General features: G+C 45.5%; 1 protein-coding gene across 5 annotated transcripts in view; it reads left to right on the forward strand.

Moving 5' to 3' along the window:
* PLEKHA6 (pleckstrin homology domain containing A6) overlaps nt 1-17,431 on the forward strand; it is a 1,624,617-nt gene that overhangs the window by 1,528,430 nt on the left and 78,756 nt on the right. For all 5 annotated transcript variants that reach the window (XM_073615840.1, XM_073615839.1, XM_073615838.1 and 2 more), the window contains one exon: nt 11,316-11,472. In XM_073615840.1, the coding sequence (XP_073471941.1) occupies nt 11,316-11,464 (149 nt within the window). In that variant the 3' untranslated portion in view covers nt 11,465-11,472. The remainder of the gene's footprint in view (nt 1-11,315; nt 11,473-17,431) is intronic.

The raw sequence follows: 17,431 nt of genomic DNA on the forward strand, positions 1-17,431 counted from the left end.
AGGCCGGCCAGCCTGACACCCCCCTAATGGACGGCACCCGGGGCAGACCGCCCAATCCCTGCCACCCGTTGGTAAAGAAAAATAAAAAAATATTGACGTCTAACATGCAGGCACAGTCTATCCTCTATTCTCATGGGAAAAAAGTACGTGTTATATGCCAATAAATACAGTAACTAAGAATTATGAATGATTCAATAGGATGTATCAATATACATGTGATGATTTAATATGATAGGTATGGCAGGTCACTGAAAAGGCGGGTGTCTTCCACCCATAGATAGGACAACTAAAAACAGATGTGACCTGTCTTAACCTTGATATAACAATGGCATGTCTCCATCCCTTAATATATTGTAAAGAAAGAAGAAATAGAGCTGGGACTTTGCATGAGGCATGTAATTGTGTATAAATAATGTATCTGACTGTAAATTGATTTGATGTCACAACCCCAAAGGGTAGTCCATGAGTATAAGAAACATAATGCATCAATGAGTAATGTAATATAGTGTAATCATAAGAGATTAACATATCAAAAATATAATAACATATTTAATACGAATGATCAATGGACATGATTGGTACTGGAGGCCATCATTAATTTGTAGCTGTAGTATGTGTTTATCAGTTCCAGAGTACTTTCAATAGAAGGAGGTTGATTGGACTTCCACAATCTCGTTAAACTTAGTCTGGCAGCTAAGAGTATTTGTGTTGTCACATGTCTAAGATGTGTAGGTATAGTTTCGATCGTCAGGTTCAAAAGGACTAGTGACGCAGACGGTGGGGTTTGCCATTGTGTGACATCTGTTAGGATTTGGAAGATTTTGTCCCAATATAATTGATGAAGGGGACATGACCAAAGAATGTGAGATATGTCTCCCTTAGCTGCATCACATCTCCAGCAGGAATCAGAGATATTGGCACTGAATGATGTCAAACTTAAAATTCTCAGCAACACTATAATAGAGCTAAAGAATATAATATTGCATAAATACATTCATGAGACACATGGAGGCTTAATCCACCCTATAGTAGATGCCTGTCAACAACAGGTGGTTAATCCAGTTTCACTAAATGGCTCCTAACAAGCCTGCTGGGTCCAGCCTGCCCTGCAATATTGCTTATGCAATCCTAGTATCTAGCAGCTGATTGACCTTCAGCCAGGCTGTGGCGCTCATAGGAGACATGGAATGACAAGCTCAGTGTATGGGATTGTCAGCCCAAGGGTAAGGACCTAGCATATAAACATAGGTGTGCGCAGCCTATTGCATTTGGGTCTGCACCCCAAAGCTCAAATACATATGCATGTGTATATGTACTGATGGTGTCAGTAGGGCAGTGGACAGTGTCAGTAGTTGTATTTTTATTCTTTTAAAATTATTTTATTTTGTAACATTTTTTTTTTGGATGAAATATCAGTGGTCTAAACAGGGGGGATTATGCACCACACAAGGCGATTAGGGTGTGCCCAGGCACACCTGGCACACCCTGTGCGCACGCCTATGCATATAAACGATGTACCCTGCACCAAAAGTCCTTCATAGGCAAAATATAATTGTTGTGTGCAACCCAAATGCAGCCATACAAGTTAGAATAGGTGTTTGTGGCAAGATGCTGTAGTTGGCCCCCTCTCTGAAACGTGTATAGGGCAGGCTCACATGCAATGTCTCGATAGATATCGGCTTGATGGTCTGCACAGCAACTAACCACTTGTGTCATAACTCAGTCCTGTTTGGCTGGGTTAATAAAGCATATGCGGGTACAATGACAAGTATGGCGTGCAACATGTAATTGTTGTGTGCAACCCAAGTCCAGCCACACAAAATGACAGTTTGTAGTTAGACCAAGTGTATGTGGCAAGATGCTCTAATCGCCCCCCCCCCCCCCCCCCCGCTCTAAGCTGTGTATGGGGCAGGCTCACATACAATGCCTTGATATTGGCTTAATGATCTGCAAAGCAACTGTCCATTTGTGTCATAACTCAGTCCTGCTTGGCTGGGTTAAGGAAAGCATGTGCAGGTACAATGGCAAGTAGAGTATGCACAAACAAGTGTATGCTGGTGTTCATCTCACCTCTCCAGATGATCAAGAGGAGGTGTATACATCCATACATCCAAATGTTATCAGCTATAAGCAAGGCATCCACTCTGGATTTTCCTGGAAAGCTGAAAGGTCATGACCCACAGAGTCCTCAGCATCCTTGTAGCAAAGGTATGATGGAAGCCTTGCCAGCATGCACACACTGGTATGCGGGTAGGACCTCTGACCAGGAGGGGGGGCATGTCCCCTTCCGCCTATGCTTTTCACCCACCCCAACTGACCAGTGATCAGGATCAGGGCATAGTTGGGAATTGGCTGGTAGCTCCAAACTATATACAGAGATGTCAAACCAATATCCCACCTCTTAAAGCTACCCCCCCCCGATAATCTACCCTTATACACACATTATCTATCTATCTATCTATATATATAGTGCGGGCACTAAATTGGAACAGTCAGGCATGGGTCCATCACGTACAGTACATCTCTACGTGGGTATTTGGGTGCTGAATACACATTGGCATATTTTAATGCTAGATAGAAGGTAAAGTATGAAATATTATAGGGGACAGACCCTGGTTGATAGCACCTACGGCACCCATCATAGATGAGTTCAAATGGAGCTTACAGTGCCTTGCAAAAGTATTCACCCCCCTTGGCATTTTTTGCGTTATGTTGCCTCACAACCTGGAAATAACATGGATTTGCATCATTTAATTTACAAAACATACCCACAACTTTGAAGATGTTTTTTTTTTATTGTGAAGCAAACAACAGATAGGTCAAAATAACAGAAAAAGTCAATGTGCATAACTATTCACCCCCCTAAAGTCAATACTTTGTAGAGCCACCTTTTGCAGCTATCACAGCTCCAAGTTGCTTTGGATAAGTCTCTATGAGCTTGCCACATCTTACCACTGGGATTTTTGCCCATTCCTCTTTGCAAAACTGCTCCAGCTCCTTCAAGTTGGATGGTTTGCGCTTCTGAACAGCAATCTTTAAGTCTGACCACAGATTTTCTATTGGATTGAGGTCTGGGCTTTGAAAAGGCCATTCCAACACATTTACATGTTTCCCCTTAAACCACTCAAGTGTTGCTTTAACAGTGTGTTTGGGGTCGTTGTCCTCCTGGAAGGTGAACCTCTGTCCTAGCCTCAAATCACACACAGAGTGGTACAGGTTTTGCTCAAGAATATCCCTGTATTTAGCATCCATCTTTCCTTCAACTCTGACCAGTTTCCCAGTCCCGACTGCTGAAAAACATTCCACAGCATGATGCTGCCACCACCATGTTTCACTGTGGGGATGGTGTTCTTTGGGTGACGTGATGTGTTGGGTTTACGCCAGACATAGCTTTTTTTTTGATGACCAAAAAGTTGAATTTTAGTCTCATCAGACCAGAGCACCTTCCTCCATACATTTTGGGAGTCTCCCATATGCCTTTTTTGCAAACTCAGAACTATATACCTTTTTATCTATATTCACAATATCAATTTTGTTTCATGTTGGGTAGCGCACTGAACTTTTTCTCTATACTGTATAAAACCTCATATTCAAGGTTTTTTTAGTTGCAGCACTCAGGATTATCAATGTTTCATATCTTTGCAATTGTGTGTGTTTTTCATGCATTTTTAAATCGATTTTCACTAATTTGAATTTCACATTGGTTTATTACAATTGGGGGTAGCGCGGAACGCCTAACATACAAAACTCAAAACGTGCCATTTTGTTTTTTGCTGAAAGCAATGGCTTTCTTTTGGCCACTCTGCCATAAAGCCCAACTCTATGGAGCGTACAGCTTATTGTTGTCCTATGTACAGGTACTCCAGTCTCTGCTGTGGAACTCTGCAGCTCCTCCAGGGTTACCTTAGGTCTCTGTGCTGCCTCTCTGATTAATGCCCTCCTTGCCTGGTCCGTGAGTTCTGGTGTGCGGTCGTCTCTTGGCAGGTTTGCTGTTGTGCCATGTTCTTTCCATTTGGTTATGATAGATTTGATGATGCTCTTAGGGATCATCAAAAATTTGGATTTTTTTATAACCTAACCCTGACTTGTACTTCTCAACAACATTGTCCCTTACTTGTTTGGAGAGTTCCTTGGACTTCATGGCAGTGTTTGTTTAGTGGTGCCTCTTGCTTAGGTGTTGCAGCCTCTGGGCCTTATCAAAAAGGTGTGTATATGTAATGACAGATGATGTGACACAGGTGGACATCATTTCACTAATTATGTGACTTCTGAAGGTAATTGGTTGCAGCAGAGCTTTTTAACAAAGGGGGTGAATACATACGCACATACCAATTATCATTTTTTTATTTCTGAAAAATAGTTTTATGTATATATTTTTCTAATTTTACTTCACCAACTTAGACTATTGTGTTCTGATCCATCTCATATAATTCAGATAAAAAAAACATTGAACTAAAGGCTGTAATGTAACAAAATTGGTAAAAAGCCAAGGGGGTGTATATAGTCTGTATATAGTCCCTTATATGTACAGCCCCCTTCTAAAGGCATGTTTGCATGTGGGCATTGCTCAATATGCAAGCATGTGGAAAAAAAATTAAGGAATTTCAAGACTAGGTAGGCACACATATCAGATAAATTCCTTTCTGAACTGTTCTTCCACCTGGGTTGTACACAGAATTGCATGCTTCTGCCAAAAAGTCTACAATGGAAAAACTTGTAGAGCGTTTAGAAAAAGAATAGGAGAACATTCGTCCAGTAGAACAAGAAAAGACAAAGAGTCTGGTCTTGCAAAATATTTTCAACAAGGTCACAAATCCTCTCTGCAGGGGATGAGATGTGCAGCCATATACCAGCTGATCCTCTTTGAGAGGAGGGGTGATAAAGATAAGTTATTACTACAGAAAGAATCCAGGTGGATCTTTTTGCCTAATACCATGCCACCTTTGGGATTAAATAATGATTTATTCTTACAAACATTCTTATAGGGGGTATGACACGGTATGGTAGGAGTAGCGCCAGGCGGGGGATGGAGCACATCTGGGGAAGTAGACGAGTGGATACAGAAAAAAAATGATAAATTATGTTTGAAAACAATAAAAGATCCCTTGTGTATAAAATACCCAATGTAGAGATGTGTGTGATGGACCCATGCCTGACTGTTCCAATTTAGTGCCTGCACTAAATATATATGGGTAAATTTCCCAGGGAGGGGTAGCTTTAAGAGGTGGGATATATATTTGACATCTCTGTTTATAGTTAGGAGCTACCAGCCAAATCCCAACTGCGCCCTGACGAAGCCCCGGTAAGTGGAAGGGGCGAAACACGTAGGTGGAAGGGGACATGCCCCGCCTGTGTGGTCTGAACTCCTGCCGGCTAGGAAGGAGCCGAACACCCCCCTGTTCGGTTCGCACCAGAACTTGCGAACAGGCAAAAAATTCGCTCAAACATGCGAACACTGTTAAAGTCTATGGGACACGAACATGAATAATCAAAAGTGCTCATTTTAAAGGCTTATATGCAAGTTATTGTCATAAAAAGTGTTTGGGGACCTGGGTCCTGCCCCAGGGGACAAGGATCAATGCAGTGATTTTAATAATGCTTAAAGTGAAACAATAAAAGTGTAATATTCATTTAAATTTCGTACCTGGGGGGTGTCTATAGTATGCCTGTAAAGGGGCGCATGTTTCCCGTGTTTAGAACAGTCTGACAGCAAAATGACATTTCAAAGGAAAAAAAGTCATTTAAAACTACTCGCGGCTATTAATGAATTGCCGGTCCGACAATACACATAAAAGTTCATTGATAAAAACGGCATGGGAATTCCCCACAGGGAAACCCCGAACCAAAATTTAAAAAAATGACGTGGGGGGTCCCCCTAAATTCCATACCAGGCCCTTCAGGTCTGCTATGGATATTAAGGGGAACACCGGCCAAAATTTAAAAAAAAAAATGGCGTGGGGTAACCCTCAAAATCTATACCAGACCCTTCAGGTCTGGTATAGATTTTAAGGGGAACCCCGCAACCAAAATTAAAAAAAAAATTGGCGTGGGGTCCCCCCAAAAATTTATACCAGACCCTTATCTGAGCACGCAACCTGGCAGGCCGCAGGAAAAGAGGGGGGGACGAGAGAGCGCCCCCCCTCCTGAACCGTACCAAGCCACATTCCCTCAACATTGGGAGGGTGCTTTGGGGTAGCCCCCCAAAACACCTTGTCCCCATGTTGATGGGGACAAGGGCCTCATCCCCACAACCCTTGCCCGGTGGTTGTGGGGGCCTGTGGGCGGGGGGCTTATCGGAATCTGGAAGCTCCCTTTAACAAGGGGACCCCCAGATCCCGGCCCTCCCCCCTGTGTGAAATTGTAAGGGGGTACAAGAGTACCCCTACCATTTCACAAAAAAACTGTCAAAAATGGTAAAAATGACAAGAGACAGTTTTTGACAATTCCTTTCTGGTTCTTCCTCCGGTGTTCTCATCCGGCATCTCCTCCGCGGCGTCTTCTTCTCTTCATCTTCTTCTCCGGGCCGCTCCGCATCCATGATGGCATGGAGGGAGGCTCCCGCTGTGTGACGCTTCTCCTCTTCTGACGGTTTTTAAATAACAGAGGGCGGAGCCACCCGGTGACCCCGCCCCCTCTGACGCACGGGGACTTGACAGGGACTTCCCTGTGGCATTCCCCATGATGTCAGAGGGGGTGGGGTCAGGTCACAGGGTGGCCCCGCCCTCCGTTATTTAAGAGCCGTCAGAAGAGGAGAAGCGTCACACAGCGGGAGTCTCCCTCCATGCCATCATGGATGCGGAGCGGCCCAGAGAAGAAGATGAAGAGAAGAAGACGCCCCGGAGGAGATTCCGGACGAGAACACCGGAGGAAGAACCAGAAGAAGAAAATGATGGAGGAAGAAACCGAAGGAAGATAGAAGAAAGAAGAAGCATTTAAATAAAGGAATTGTCAAAAACTGTCTCTTGTCATTTTTACCATTTTTGACAGTTTTTTTGTGAAATGGTAGGGGTACTCTTGTACCTCCTTACCATTTCACACAGGGGGGAGGGCCGGGATCTGGGGGTCCCCTTGTTAAAGGGAGCTTCCAGATTCCGATAAGCCCCCCGCCCACAGACCCCCACAACCACCGGGCAAGGGTTGTGGGGATGAGGCCCTTGTCCCCATCAACATGGGGACAAGCTGTTTTGGGGGGCTACCCCAAAGCACCCTCCCAATGTTGAGGGAATGTGGCTTGGTACGGTTCAGGAGGGGGAGCGCTCTCTCGTCCCCCCCTCTTTTCCTGCGGCCTGCCAGGTTGCGTGCTCGGATAAGGGTCTGGTATGGATTTTTGGGGGGACTCCACGCCAATTTTTGTTAAATTTTGGCGCAGGGTTCCCCTTAAAATCCATACCAGACCCTTCAGGTCTGGTATGGAATTTAGGGGGACCCCCCATGTCATTTTTTTTTTTAATTTTGGTTCGGGGTTCCCCTGTGGGGAATTCCCATGCCATTTTTATCAATGAACTTTTATATGTATTGTCGGACCAGCAATTCATTAATAGCCGCGAGTAGTTTTAAATGACTTTTTTTCCTTTGAAATGTCATTTTGCTGTCAGACTGTTATAAACACAGGAAACATGCACCCCTTTACAGGCATACTATAGACACCCCCCAGGTACGAAATTTAAAGGAATATTATACTTTTATTGTTTCACTTTAAGCATTATTAAAATCACTGCTCCCGAAAAAACGGCCGTTTTTAAAACTTTTTTTTGCATTGATCCATGTCCCCTGGGGCAGGACCCAGGTCCCCAAACACTTTTTATGACAATACCATGCATATAAGCCTTTAAAATGAGCACTTTTGATTTCTCCCATAGACTTTTAAAGGGTGTTCTGCGGCTTTCGAATTTGCCGCGACCACCTCAAATTGTTCGCTGTTCGGGGAACTGGCGAACAGCCGATGTTCAAGTCGAACATGAGTTCGACTCGAACTCGAAGCTCATCCCTACTGTCGGCATACCGGTGTGTGCGTTCTAGCAAGGCTTCCATTATGCCTTTGCTATGAGGATGCCAAGGACTGTGGGTCATGAGCCTTCAGCTTGCCAGGAAATCCAAAGTAATGGTTTTGGCAGTTAGGCAGAACTATGAATTTTGTTCGGAGAGAAGAAGAGCCTAGTTAAATGACACTTGAAAGTTAGTAGAAGTCCAGTCAAAAATGTAAAATGTTCTATTCATTATATGTAAAATATCTTTATCTTTGACATTATTCATTTTCTGTATAGCTGATTGCCAGGCTTAGAAAGTCGAATCAAAGCTAGACAATCAGCTTCTTCCTGTTCTTCAGGGACAACCTCTTTCCTTATTTCTGAATTCTGTATGGGGGCCTCTCACTTCCACTTCCCTTCCATTGATTTCAAAGGCAAACGTTCCCATCTATGCGCCTTTGAAAATCAGTGACATTGAAAAGGTGCCTGCACTACTTTGATGCATCTTTTGATGCAACTTTGATCCAGAGTGTAAAGTTTGATCAAAGCTGCTCTCAAAGCTGCACTCAAAGTCGCACTCTAAATTGCACAGCTTTGGAGTTGCACTAGTGGAAACGTAGCCTAAGGCTAGAATGCGACTTTGGAGTGTGGCTTTGGAGTGTGACTTTGATGCAACTTTGAGTGCAGCTTTGATCCAACTTTACACTCTCTGGATCATAGTCGCATCACAGCATTGCAGGTACCTTTTCAAAGTCGCTGATTTCCAAAGTCGCATATGTGGGAACGGGTGCCATTGAAATCAATGGGCTTTGACTTGTCATGCGACTTTGTGCCCAAAGTCGCATGACCATTTGCACTAGTGGAAATGGAGTCTTAGTGTGGTTGCCTGTACTATGATCATTGTAGACTGTGAGCTGAGACCCCAGAGCACTTACAGCTGCACTGCCAGCCCCCTCCCCCCCCCCGTGTCCAGCTCCCTTCTCCTGTGCACATACTGTATATGTGCCCTGCTCCTCCCATCACCCCTGGGTCTGTGTGGATGGGTCTTTTTATTTCCTCATTTTCTCATGAATTAGGATGTACAATGCATCCTTACTGATGAGAGAACACTGGGTGGGAACCTATGATCAGCTTCTCCCATCCTGTATACGCCCACTGGCTTTTCTTATATTTTCCTTTTGATCTGCCAGTGAGCCAGGGCTTTTTTTCAGGGGGAACTTGGTGGAACTCAGTTCCACCACCTCTGTCTCAGACCCTTTCGTGCCTGCTCACCACTATCACTTGTAAACACAGAAGTCTGGTTTCTGTGTTTACAAGTGACAGCTCTGCACTCTGTATGTAATGCAATCCTGGTATTTAATGCCCCCTTAAGACCCTCCTACTGTTTTCGTGAAATTTGATTGAACACACCCACTATTTGATGTGATTTGGAGGGTGTGTGTAGGGGAAGGGGTTTTGTGGGGCCGTGGTTAAGTTCCAGTACCTACCTAAGTACCTATTGTTTGAGAAAAAAAGCCCTGCAGTGAGCTATACAGTAAAAGACCTTATGCTACAAGTACAGTGTGGGAGGGGATGTGGTAGAATTTTGACAGCCGTTCCGGCTTCCCGCTACACCTTCTCACCTACGTTGGGTTCATAACTCATGGGGACCTATGCAATGGATTTATCGTCTTGTCATCCCATGTTCCCTCTCTCTCCATATTGCACCTACAGGAACGACAGGGAAAATGGGCACAGGTATACTCTCTATTTATATCTTTTTTGTTGAATATTTTGCGATAGCTCATTAAAGGGGTTGTAAAGGTAAAAATTTTTTCACCTTAATGCATTCTATGCATTAAGGTGAAAAAACTTTTGACAGGACCGCCGCCCCCAGGCCCCCCGTTTTACTTACCTGACGCCTCGAATCTTCGCTGCTCGTCCTCGTCATCTTCATTGCAGCTCAGCCTGGTCGCTGATTGGCTGCAGTGGATGGATTGAAAGCAGCGCAGCCATTGGCTCGCGCTGCTGTCAATCACATCCGATGACGCGGCGAGCCGGGGGGCGGGGCCGAGTGATACAGCGAGCGGCTATAGCCGCCGGCTGTATGACGGGAGCGCGCCCGCAAGCACTCACCACCATGCGAGGGAGCTCGCATTAAGGTGGTAAATGCTTGCGGGGAGGAGCTGAAACAGCCGCCGAGGGACCCCAGAAGACCAGGTTCGGGGCCACTCTGTGCAGAACGAGCTGCACAGTGAAGGTAAGTATAACATGTTTGTTATTTTTAAAAAAAAAAAAATTACCTTTACAACCCCTTTAAGTTAAGTTATGTAAGAGGTGTGCTCATTGAAATACATTCATAGGTTACACCTTCAATATTTCTTGAACCTTGAAGCATTGTTATTATATGTGGGCATACTTTCTTTTTTATGTTTATATGTATTGGAAACTGCACTTTTTTCATATCAGAGTATTCTCTGTAGTGTTATGGAAAGGACACTGCAGGTTCCACAAGTTTTTTAAATGAATTGTACAACAAAGGTACAGTGTGGAGTAAACGCTGTGGTGTCCAGCAGAGAACATTTTAAATGATCCCTTAGTTGTTACTAAAGCTAAATATATATTTTTGTAATAGTCAATATTTTAATTAAAGGAGAAGTACAGCCAAAGCTTGTGTGGCTGTACTTCTCCTGTGGATCACAGGAGTGCAGTCTGTTCTGCATTTCTCTGACCTGTTTTCAGTAGACAGCTGACGTCACGCAGCTGGTCCAGGCTCGGGAAAGATTGCGACCGCTGAGAGCCTGAGCCGGCCGCTCCCGCACCCTCCACTGCCCAGCGCTCCAGTGAGTGCAGAGTGGGGGGGGGGGGGGGCAGAGCAGAGAACCAGTGACTGACAGTTACCAACTCTCTGTCAGGGAGCTCTGAGAACCAAGAGACCAGCGGTGTTTGATCGCTCAGTTTTTAGTGTTAGACCTGGCGGGGGACAGAGGCTGCATTCACCTAGGTAAGTGTGATTAAAAAAAAAAAAAAAAAAAAAAACCATTCCATACTTCTCTTTTAAAAATGTTTGCTTGGCCCTTTTCAGTGACTCTTTAATAATAGAAGAACTTTGTAATAAAAGCAGGTGCCATGACATTCAATTATGCATTGAGAAATTGCATAGGTTGACCAGGTATTTGACACTGAGTGCAATTTGTGTTTAACTAGAGCCTTACATTTCTGAAACGTTGACATCTTATTCTGGGGGTAGGAGAGTTTTGTGGTTGAATTGTGTAAGATGCTGATTTCCATTGCTCCATTTTTCTGTCATAAGCACAAAAACACCTTTCATGATTTCTGCATTATCTCATTTTCATTTTCTGTTTCCAGCTCTATGCTCCACCCCAAGTCCCCCTACGTCTCCCACCTCCCCAGCTCCACAGATTGTCCCCTTCTCTTCTGGACACTCGGCTCTAGGTGGAGACAGCAACAGCAGTGACAGCGCTGGGGAATATGGGGCGAACATCATGTGTGTCTGAGTCAAAGTGTAAGATATTGCTTCCCCTTTGATAAAAAAATAAAAAATTGTGATAGCAGTATATAATTTGAAGGAGAATAACAAAAAAGAACTATATTACATATATGTGTAAATTAGACAAATGTATGTTTATAAATTATCTTTTTCCTTAGCATGATACCCTGCTAGTACATACCTCCCAACTTTCTAAAATGGGAATGAGGGACGTCCCAATAGCAAAAGTATGTAGTCATAAGGCACCCCCCCTGTCATGCCCTCTTAAAGGAGAATTATACAAAAAAAAATGATTGGTTAAACCCACAAGTGCCTTTTATTACCACTACTATTCCTTTATATTGGCTTTTGGAATTTACAAATGCAGCAATTTAGAAATTGGATGAAAGGTTTGACACTGAGAAACACTTTTTGATAGATAAATAGTGCATTTTATATACAACTATATAGATTATACCAAAATGAGGGACAAATGAAGAGGAAGGAGGGGCAAAGGGACAGTCAGGGACAGTCCCTCAAAGTCAGAGACAGTTGGGAGGTATGCTTGTATGTTATTTACATAAATGAAATGCATTTTGTTGATTTTTCACAGACATTTCTTGTGAAATTCAGATTAAAGGACAATTGCAAATAAATCACGTTTTGAGTGATAAAGATTTATAAATCCCCCCTCCCCCAAGCTAAACACCCCACCCTCTTCAGATCCAAACTTGCCTCATGCCAGCTGCCTCCAGTGCATCATTCTCACAACACAAAGCTTCTGTACACTGACCACGCCTGTGCAGCAGGTAGCTAACCATAGACATCCTAGGCATCTCTGTTTTTTTAACGTGGTCCCATAAAAGGACTTGGAACAGGGATATGCAATTAGCGGACCTGCAGCTGTTGCAAAACTACAAGTCCCATCATGCCTCTGCCTCTGGGTGTCATGTTTGTGGCTGTCAGAGTCTTGCTATGCCTCATGGGACTTGTAGTTCAGCTGGAGGTGTCCGCTAATTGCATATCCCTGATGTAGAATGTAAAGAAAAAAAAAAAAGACAGATGCCTTGGCTGCTGGTCAAGATACGCATGCATAGGGAGTGGGGGAAGTGTGTGTGTGTGTGTGTGTGTGTGTGTGTGTGTGTGTGGGGGGGGTAGATTTCTTTGGTATTAAATTACATGAGAAAAAACATTTTATAAACAATTATGAAGGGCTTTACTTACCTGTGTTAGAGGTTATGTTTGCATATAGGGGTCACATACATTTCTACTGAACTTTATGTGCAAGATCAGATAACTTATTATCAAATAAGTGGCACATAGCCGAAAATATTATATTACTAAGTTTAGACTGGTCTTAGTTTTGTGGGAACTATTTCAGCTATATAACAGAAAGGAGAAATATGCATTATTTTAAATTGGCAGGTGTCTTCAAAAGCTCAAATAGTCAAAAATACAGCTTAGCCAGTAGAGATGTGCCGATCACCTCCCGGTTCGGTTCACGCCAGAGCTTTTAAACATTGCAAAAGTTTGTGCCGAATAACAAACCCCATTGAAGTCTTTGGGACCCAAACTGGAAAAATCAAAAGTGCCCATTTTGAAGGCAAGTTATTGGGCATACAAAGGGTATGGGGGTCAGAGTACTGCCCTGGGGGGCATGTATCAATGACAAAAAAGTTTGTAAAAAATATAATTTTTAACCACTTGCTTACTGAGCACTTAAACCCCCTTTCTGCCCAGACCAATTTTTCAGCTTTCAGCGCTGTCACACTTTGAATGACAATTGCGCGGTCATGCAACACTGTACCCAAATTAAATTTTTATCATTTTTTTCCCACAAATAAGCTTTCTTTTGGTGGTATTTAATCACTGCTGGGTTTTTTATTTTTTTGTTTAAAAAAAAACGAAAAAAGACTGCAAATTTTGAAAAAAACATACAAAACTGTTTTATGTTTTGTTATAAAATTTTGCAAACAGGTAATTTTTCTCCTTCATTGATGATAAGACGGCACTGATGGACAGTTGGGTGGCACTGGTGGGCACTGATGAAGTGACACAGGTGGGCATTGATAGGTGGCATTGATGGGCGGCACTGATGGGCACTGATGGGCACTGGTAGGTGCCACTGATAGGCAGCACTGCTAGGTGGCATTGATTGGCACTGATTGGCACCACTGGTGGGCATTGATAGGTGGCACTGGTGGGCATTGATAGGTGGCACTGATATGCACTGGTGGGCACTGGCAGACAGCACTGGTGGGTACAGGTGTGGCTCTTCCTCTTTGGAAGGAGAAAAAAAAGCAGTTACGGATCTTCTGTTTACATCACGTGATCAGCTGTCATTGGCTGACAGTTGATCACATGGTAAGGGGCCGGGATCATTGACTCAGTGATCACACAGTGTGACGCGCGCATCCCCCAGGGGGCACGCAGGCAGCTCATGCACGGGAGGACGTCACATGATGGCGCCCTGGCAACGTAGGTCCATGCTGTAGCCGTCATTCGGCTATAGCACGGAGGCAAGGAGGTTAAATGAGCAGTGAAAAAACTGAAAAATTCCTTTAAATATAGTGCCTGGGGGGTCCCCTTGCCTGTAAAGTGGTGCATCTGTACCATGTATAGAACTTGCAGCAAAAATTGACATTTACAAAGCAAAAAAAATGACATTTTCCCTGAAACCTTTCTTTATTTTATGAAAAAACAGCTTGGGGAGCCAGTCTGTATGATGAGGCCACATTTTAGTGCATTCAGAACAAGATTAGAGATTTTTTTGGTAAATTCTGGTGTCTGTTCAAGTAACAGTGCATAAAAAATTGGGCTTTGGGTGTTGGTGATGCCTTCACACCGTAACCCTATAGGGGTACGCTTGATGAAAATAAGAATTTTCAAAAATGTTAATTATATGCACCTGTCAAACAGGTGCAGAAAAATTGGTCCATGAAACCTATACCAAAAATGTCTTCCAGATAAAAGCAACTTCCACAAAACTAGGCAGCATAGACAGTCTTGCAGAGATTCCAGATCCAGAAAACACTTAATCAGCAACATTGGCATCAGAAGCTTAATAGCTGCTGCTAATCCAGGAATGATTCATTTTGATAAATATCAGCCAGTCAATGGAGGCTGTGGACAGATGCGCTTTTTTATCAGTCACAAAACCTCCAGCAGCACTTGAATCCCATTCAGAAAGCACGCTGGATGCAAGGCAGCCCAGCAGCTCAATTGCATACTGGGCAAGTTCTTGGCAGTGGTCTATTCTCATGACCCAGTAACCCATTAGATCGTCAACTGGAAAGCTTTGCATGTCAGACATGTACGGAGCTGTAATGAAGTGAATGCGCAGTGCAGCATGACAGGGTGCAAGTAGCTTAGGAAAGGGTTAAGAATAAGGAGGAGTTTTTAGGGAATTATGTTCCCTGTTGGGATTGGGGGAGTAATGCAGAGGGGAGGAGTGGGTAAGTGTGGAAAGTAGCTGAGGGGAGTGGAAAGGTCAGTCGTAGGAGAGATAGCCAGGAAGAAAGTTGTCCCCTGTGAGAAGTAGGTACAGGATGAGCGATTTAGATTCTCTGTGGTCGCAGTTGAGGGAAGCAGCAGAGACTCATGGCTCTGCCTGGCTTCAGAGCCAGATTGCTTCCACGCTGCAGGGGGTAGGACAGGGCCCATCCAGTTCTCGGCCTGCCTCTGTACGGGCTAGGAGGTCCAGGCCTCCGGAGCGCCTCAGCCCCGACAACACTCGCAGGCCTCACCGGAGACTGGGGAGTCACGGTCGGACCCCCTCAGGACCCCCCGCTAAGCAGTCCGCTCGGTCAGCCCGGGGGGGCCTGCGAGTCGGCACCGTTTACAGCTTGGTGCAGGCAGGGAGGACAGTGTACCAACTACCAGGCCGTCCCCCCCAGGAGTTCCCGTTCATTGAGCCAGCAGGCGGCCACCTCCGGCGAGGCTCCGGTCGGAGTGGCTGCCCAGCGTGGGAGGAGGGGTCGATCGAGCGCCGGCCATTCCTTTGATGCGGCCGGCGGCTCTCCACGTGACAGCGCCATCTTACCTCCTGGAGGAGATTCGTCAGTTACTCCACGGCGGTTGGGAGGCCCCGCCTCCAGGTTCAGTTCTGGGCCTGGGAGGGTTGGCCATGAGGCGGCGGGATCGTCGGCTGTGGCGCCTGTTGATGACGTCACCGCCGAGCGGAGTGTGCAGAGAGGACAGAGCCCTCACAGGTTCGTCGCCCCCCCCTCCGGTCGCTCAGGCTTCCAGAAGCAGCAGGGATGGAAGGTCGGTGCAGAGCCCACAGCACGAGAGACAACGGGACAGCGACAGCAGCAACAGCGAGGAGGGTGAGCTGTGTAACGATCCGCAGGAGGCAGCGATGGAGTCTGGACAGACGGCTGATGGGTCCTCTCGCCTTAGGCAGCCAGGTAAGAAAACTGTTTCTTCTTTAAGTAAAAATGCACCCAGGTTGGTAGAGGAGAATAGGAATAGGGGTGGTGGGGCTAGGCAGAGTACACTGGGGGGATGAGGGGTTATGGGACTCAGTGAGGGAGTTGCTGCGGCGACTTGAGAATAGGGTTCAGCAGCCCTCGCCCCCAACTACTCCCTGGATGTCACAAACTGCAAGTGTACGGGAGCCCCCTGCTGTGACGGATCCCCCGCGCAGGACGGCGACAACTGTGGAGACGCAGACGGGAAGTGACGGCGTGGGAGAGTCAACAGTGACCACACCGCAGGAGAAGGACGCAGATAGAGTGAGGCTGGCTGATGCGGCGAGGTGTGAGGTGTACGTGTGCTTTGAGGGACCTCTAGGAGCGCATTTAAAGAAGGAGGTCAGGGAAAAAATTTGGAAAAACGAATATGTGGAGATTTTTTCCCTGCTTCCGCTAGAAAAGTTTAATTTAGACAGGGTAAAGCCGGATGAAAGTAGGAAGGAAGAGGAAGAAAAGAGGAGGTACAGACTCATTCCGCGGACGTTTGCTAATTGGTTGCAAGCGTTTGCGATTTTGGTAAGCGTGATCGGGGAAAAAGCCCCCGAGAATTGCTCAGCACTATTCTGTTACCTGGAGGCGATTAGTGAGGCACATAGGGTGTATGGAGGCTTAGCATGGCTTCGGTATGACGAACAATTTCGTCAGTGTAAGGCCATTCGCCCCTCGATTAGGTGGGACCATAAGGATATTAGTCTGTGGATGAAGTTGATGACTTCTTCCAGGGCTACGAGTCCGTTTTTTCCAGGGGGGGCCGGCGGCACCACCTCAGTTGGATCGCCGGCCCCAAAAAAGAAAGGGGTGTTCTGGCAGTTCAATGAAAGTACCCGTCGGTTCAGGAACTCATGTCGATTTAAACACGAATGCTCGGGATGTAGCGGGACGCATGCGTTCGCACGATGTTTCAGACAAGGTAAGGGTCGCACTGGTGACGTTGCTGGAAAAAGGGATGACGCCGGTGAGGTTAGAAAAGATGCTACCGTTCCTAAATAGATATCCTGATAGAGCGGCGGCGCAATTATTGGAATCAGGGTTTAGGGAAGGTTTTCAAATTCCCAGTTCGGTTCGGGAGATTCAGCCGGTGGCCGAAAACTTGAGGTCGGCACTCCGACATCCAGAGGTGGTGTCGGCAAAATTGTCCAAGGAAGTTGCGTTGGGGCGCATGGCTGGACCATTTCCAGATCCGCCATTGGCAGGGTTAATAGTTTCCCCGTTGGGAGTGGTTCCAAAAAAGGAGGTGGGTCAATATAGAATGATACATCATCTATCCTACCCAAAGGGCGGTTCAGTGAATGATGGTATCGACCCCCAATCTTGTGCGGTTACCTATACATCATTTGATGCGGCTGTCGCATGGGTTAGGAGGTATGACAAAAACGGATGTTGAATCGGCATTTAGACTATTGCCGGTACACCCCCAAAGCGTTTATCTGTTAGGATGTTGTTGGCAAGGGTCGTATTTTGTCGACCGATGCCTTCCTATGGGTTGTTCGATTTCCTGTGCACTGTTTGAGGCGTTTAGC

Source organism: Aquarana catesbeiana, linkage group LG02, assembly GCF_042186555.1.
Source record: "Aquarana catesbeiana isolate 2022-GZ linkage group LG02, ASM4218655v1, whole genome shotgun sequence".
NCBI lineage: Eukaryota > Metazoa > Chordata > Amphibia > Anura > Ranidae > Aquarana > Aquarana catesbeiana.